At 34.0% G+C, this 5,728-nt stretch overlaps 1 protein-coding gene across 2 annotated transcripts; it reads left to right on the top strand.

Annotated features, from left to right (window-relative positions):
• The first annotated feature begins 2,321 nt into the window (after positions 1-2,321).
• Positions 2,322-5,436, top strand: LOC111892982 (probable pectin methylesterase CGR3). 2 transcript variants are annotated; one of them, XM_023889058.3, is made up of 8 exons: positions 2,322-2,505; positions 3,174-3,316; positions 3,419-3,458; positions 3,568-3,609; positions 3,706-4,080; positions 4,579-4,634; positions 4,734-4,922; positions 5,254-5,436. In XM_023889058.3, exons 2-7 carry the CDS (start codon positions 3,194-3,196, stop codon positions 4,884-4,886), a joined length of 789 nt encoding a protein of 262 aa, XP_023744826.1. In that variant the 5' UTR covers positions 2,322-2,505; positions 3,174-3,193; the 3' UTR covers positions 4,887-4,922; positions 5,254-5,436. The 2 variants fall into 2 exon arrangements, with proteins under 2 accessions (XP_023744826.1, XP_052623365.1); XM_052767405.1 differs by having other exon boundaries at positions 5,251-5,436.
• The last annotated feature ends 292 nt before the right edge of the window (positions 5,437-5,728 follow it).

The raw sequence follows: 5,728 nt of genomic DNA, 5'->3' as shown, positions 1-5,728 counted from the left end.
GACGACTAGGGTTAGGGTTAGATCAATATATACCCAATACCTTTAAACCTTTCCCCATAATGTCACAAACAGTCCCTCCCTTCACATTCCTTTTCAAATTCAGCCCATATTTTACCCTTCCAACCCCTGTCAACTAAATATATTACAAATCAGATCCAAGATTTACAATGCAGCCCCTATCTTCTAAAATCTTTACAAAACTAATCCATAATTTATCTTTTTAAACCCTTAATTCCCAATTATGACATTTTCAACCCTCTCTTCTCTTTTTCTTTTGAATTAAGTCCCAATAATTATCACGGAGCCCTTGCCTTTATAAATATTTACAAACTGAGTCTGGAACTTACACTTTAATCCCTGTCTTCAATAATATTTACGAAACCAATCCGAAACTGACACTTTTAACCCCTAACCTCTAAAATCATGACAGTTAACTCCTCGAGACCATCCTTTGATATATAACTATTTATTTTAGGGCTATTATTCCATCATTAATTTATTTATTTATCTAATAAATAAACAGTGTGTTACAGTGATAAATGTACCTTATTTTGGGACGTTACAATTAATCTAATACACGGGTTCATAATAACGACAAATGGGTATACTCTATATTAAGTTATACTTAAGTGAAAATGTAACTTACCCAATTGATAAATAACTCGGAAAACGATGAACGTAACTTCGACACTTGATCATTCTCTTAAGGATCCTTTCAAAACTTTCAATGCTCTACTAACGATATTTCAGAACAAGAAATCGAATCACGAAGGACCAAGAGCTCGAGAGGGATAAATAGGTTAAAAGAGGTGCAATAATGGAAGATGCTTGATACCTCTACTTATAGGCTGGGAAACCAACATTCGCGTTGCGCTTTCTCTTGTGTCGCGCCGCGAACTCCGAGACAGACATACCTACCTTGATATTTCTTGCACGCAAACGACTGTAGGTGGTGTCGGTGCATTAACTCCTCGCGTCACGATTCCTTAAAGCGTGCCATTAAATTTATAAATCCGCCAAAACTTAAAAAAATCATAACTTTCATGTACGAACTCCATGTTCGACTTTCTTTATATCTACATGTTTGTATTCACGTTTACTACAACATTCATTTAGATTATTTTAGCTAAAAGGTAATATATTTTTACTTCGTGTTTTATAAACAAACTTTATATCTTTATATGTCGAAAAATAAAAACAGGGTGTTACAAATGAAATCCTTTGCAGAGCAACATATAATGCAAATCTCAAAATCCTAATATCATAAAGAAGTTTGTATATTTCGATTGGAATCTACCAAATAACATATAACTATTTCACATGCATATTAAGTATATTTAAATGAGATTCTCTACTGGAAATAAAGGAAAATCGACTGAAAAATCAAGTTTGGACATGAAAATCCACACCATTATAACCGTAAAACCGCACTAGCTAATTTTTTTGATTAAAAACTGAAATCGAAATCAATGGAACCAAAACCGCAAAACCACATCAGAACAAAATATTGGCTTTTACCTTATAGAAATTGCACCTTGCAATGTGCGTAGTGGCAGACCTATGTAGAGCCCGGGGGTCCCAGGCCGCTACTATGATTCGGCCCCGCAATGTATTTTTTTTTTCTATTAGGTGTAACGTCTTCGTAATATGAGTGTCAGTGCTATTCAAATGTTCTGCGTCCACCATTGGATGCACGATTCGATTTGGTTAAAAAACCAGACAATGCTCACCCCTAATATAAAGTATACTAACTAATAAAGTAAGGAAAAAACATTAGCACATACATATGGAGCTTAATACTAGCTAATAACAACAAATAAAGAGGGAATGAAGGTAGAATCCTAGGACTACTAGCACAAACATAGGCAGGAGACAAGAAGAAGAAAATGTTAAACCTAAATGACTCTTCCTAAGTCTTAACTATTCCTATACTACTCTACTATCTTAATCCTATGTATCCACATCCTCCTGTTAGATGTTATGTACTCTAGAAAGACCTAAGTCTTTCAAGTCTAGCATCACACTGTCTATCCACTTCCTGCACGGACGACCTCTCTTCCTCTCATCTATACAAATACGTGTTCATCCTCATAAGTAGAACAAACATCAACTCAAACTCGATACATATATGGGCCGGGTTCTTAGATAGGCGTCCAGCCCAATATAGGAACTTTAAAGAAAAGAAAAAGCCCATTTCGCTCAACGCGTAATGAAAGCCTAAACCGACAACGCGGGTTCCCGTCCCTACTAACATGCGCGATGTGCGCATTTACCTGTCATTTTCACCAGAAATCGCAGAAATTTACAGTACAAGTTTATACATTTCTTAATCACAGTTTGCGATAGAGATAGAGAGAGAGAATCCTAGAGAGATAATTATAAAGTAACATACAACCCCACTTGATTTTTAGCACAATTTTACTGCAAAAAAACACAGATCTAGATCCAAATAACTACTCTCAACTCAAGATCTCCAAGCTCCAAGCTCTCTCCGACTTCATTCAGGTTACACACATACTCTCTTTCTCTTTCTAATCATCACTCGCGCACTGTGGTTTTTGTTTGTTTCTCGCATTACGATGAATTGTTTAATCAATTGCTGACTATCTGCTTGTTAATTTTGAGGACTATACCAGTATGAACAACGAATTATGACAGAATCAGTTGAATAATGCTTTTCACTTGATCGATTCTAGTGAATTTGATGTTGTTTGTATTTAGTGGTAACGAAAATTGGTTGATTGCTTGTTTTGCTGGGCTAATAACGATTTGAAGAATGCCGCGTTAGGTTTTCGTCATACATTCATACCAAGTGGTCAAGTCGCTTAATGTATTAGTTCGGGACACTTTCGTTCTCCCGTTTTTCTTCGAAGAGGATTTTGAGTCTCGCTTATTTTAACTGGATACTTATCCCGAGTAAAATTATCCATCAGCATGTTTTGGAAATGACCGTGTTAGTTTAGATTAGTGAAATGTTCGTCAGCTACAGAACAATTAAAATTAACGGATTGATTTAGCCATTTAGGATACTAAATCTCAGCTATTGAATTAAAATTGTGGAACACCCCATTTGTCACTGATATAGGATCCATTGATCATTCGAAGTTACCATTGTTTCAGTTCAGATAACTCAATTCAATTCATAATAAAACGAGTTAAACATTTTTCTGCAGGTGAATCACAACATATACAGATGTCAAGGAGGCCAGCTAGTTTATCAAGGCGTTTGGGTGATGGAACTGGCATCCCCTTTATGGGATCCTTGAATCCAAAATCACGCCCTTCCCCTTTCTTATCCATTGGCCTTGTTCTTGTGGTAATCACACCTCTTAAAGCTTTTCCATCTATTGTATACTCATGTTCTTCTTTTCTTAAAACAAATACTGAGTGAGACTTTTCCTTCTCTCAAAACTTTCAGGGAGCTTTTCTCATAATTGGCTATGTTTATAGTGGTTCAGGTTAGTACATATAAATTTCTTTTGGCTAAAAAAAAAAAATTCTATCTTCTATTCTTCTCCTATCTCCATGAACCAAAAACTTATATCAAACTTATCTTTGTAACAACAGGTGGAAGCAATATTGATAAAGTAGCTCTAAGTAGGCTTGAAGGTAAACCATTTAAGATAATAATAACAATTAGTTATCTTTATGTTTGCTAACTTGCTATTCAATGATTATGAATTTTCCCATATGTTGAATATGCAGGTGGTGTTTCATGTTCAGCAGAGATTAATCAAGCATTACCATATCTAAAAAAAGCATATGGTGACAGCATGCATAAAGTTCTACATGTGGGTCCCGATTCATGTTCAGTGGTGTCCAAATTATTGAAAGAAGAAGATACAGAAGCATGGGGTCTTGAACCTTATGATTTAGATGAAAGTGATGCAAACTGCAAAAGCCTTATAAGAAAAGGGATTGTTAGAGTTGCTGATATTAAGTTTCCTCTTCCTTATAAATCAAAATCATTTTCTCTTGTTATTGTTTCGGATGCTCTTGACTATTTGTCACCAAGGTACCTCAACAAAACTCTTCCAGAATTAGCAAGAGTATCCTCAGATGGATTTGTTATTCTCTCTGGTGAGTTTTTTTAGCACTTATGAATACTTATATTTTATATAAAACTAACACACAAGTACAAAAATGGTCCCTGTGGTTTGCCAAAAGTCACAAAGTCAGCCCTTGCTAATTTTTTTTGATGCAAATGGTCCTTGTGGTTTGCAAAACTTGCACAGGTGGCCCTTTTTACTAACTCAGTTAGTATTTAGCTGTTAGGGACTGAATTTGTAAGGGCATTTTCATCTTTTTTTGATGCAAATGGTCCCTGTGGTTTACCAAATGTCATGAATTCAGTCCCTTTATACTTGAAAAGACGAAATGTCCTTACAAATTCAGTCCCTAATGGCTGAATACTAATGGAGTTAGTAAAAAAGGCCATTTGTGCAAGTTTTGCAAACCACAAGGACCATTTGCATCAAAATTTTTTTTAGCAGGGGCTAACTTTGTGACTTTTGGCAAACCACAGGGACCATTTTTGTAATTTTGTCTAAAAGTAATGTTGATTTTATTTTGATAAAGGTTATCCTGGTCAACGTAGAGTGAAAGTGGCTGAAATGTCCAAATTTGGTCGCCCTGTAAGTCTTCTTTTATATTTTACTTGATCCCAATTACTTCAAATTTGAAATTTAAAGAAACATTGAATATTAAAAAATGAATTTATATATTTATAATAGGCGAAATTGAGAAGCTCTTCGTGGTGGATAAGGTTTTTTGTTCAGACAAAATTAGAAGAAAATGAAGTTGCTACTAAAAAATTCGAATTGGCTGCAGCCAAGAAGGCATACCAGTCAACGTGTCAAATTTTCCATCTCAAATCACTCCATTGAATTCAATATTTGATGAAAATATGAAATATGGAAAAGGTAAAAATGGTAAACTATATACCTCAAATACCATGCATAATCAATTAATCATACACAACACCATGTTCTACAACTTGGAATTTTTATTTTTGTTATGAAGAAGATGTATATTATTATTACACTCTTATTTTCATGTTATATTGTTTTGTTGGAACAAATGATTATTTTTAGACTGTTTTTAGTTTCAATGTATTGCGTTAAATCAATTGTATAACAAGTCTAGTTTGTTCGAGTCTCATAATTGGTTATGGTAATTTGGAGTAAGATGCTCAATAGCTATTTGTCTAAATTGTGTTTCTCGATGGTTGATTTTTTTTTTCTCAAATAGCAGGAGGAAAGAAGATATGATAAAAAAGAATCGATAGTAGAAACAGAAAGCAAAAGCAAAAAAGAAAAGAAAAAGAAACTCAATCAAAAGTATAAGAAAAAGAAAAACATTTATTGTATTTCATGTCTCTTTGTGAAAACAAAACATGTATCACATTATATATGTAATACCAAAAGCATTTCTATACGTGTTCTTTCCCATGTATAATGGTTTCCTAATCATAACTCAACATAGTATATTTTCTCAAAGAAATATGGTTTACCAAAATCATAATCCAACCTAGTGTAGAGGACTACCAATAGTAGAAATCAACAATCCATTTGGTGACTGGTGATGGACGAGTCTAGAAACAAATTAAATGTTTTTCATATCAATTCTTAATGCTTAAACTTCTATCATAAACGTACATATATAATTAAGACTAAATTATTGGCATTATACAAAAAATACACCAACCTAAGATGAATTAACAGACTTG

This window comes from Lactuca sativa, chromosome 9, assembly GCF_002870075.4.
Source record: "Lactuca sativa cultivar Salinas chromosome 9, Lsat_Salinas_v11, whole genome shotgun sequence".
Taxonomy (NCBI): domain Eukaryota; kingdom Viridiplantae; phylum Streptophyta; class Magnoliopsida; order Asterales; family Asteraceae; genus Lactuca; species Lactuca sativa.
This window is presented reverse-complemented; position numbering and strand designations above follow the sequence as displayed.

What these genes read in the sequence shown, in the direction of transcription:
- LOC111892982 (XM_023889058.3), top strand. Translation starts at nt 3,194, where the DNA reads ATGTCAAGGAGGCCAGCTAGTTTATCAAGGCGTTTGGGTGATGGAACT. An exon ending in CCATTGGCCTTGTTCTTGTG is followed by an intron (nt 3,317 to 3,418) that starts GTAATCACACCT and finishes CAAAACTTTCAG; the next exon opens with GGAGCTTTTCTCATAATTGG. An exon ending in TGTCCAAATTTGGTCGCCCT is followed by an intron (nt 4,635 to 4,733) that starts GTAAGTCTTCTT and finishes TATTTATAATAG; the next exon opens with GCGAAATTGAGAAGCTCTTC.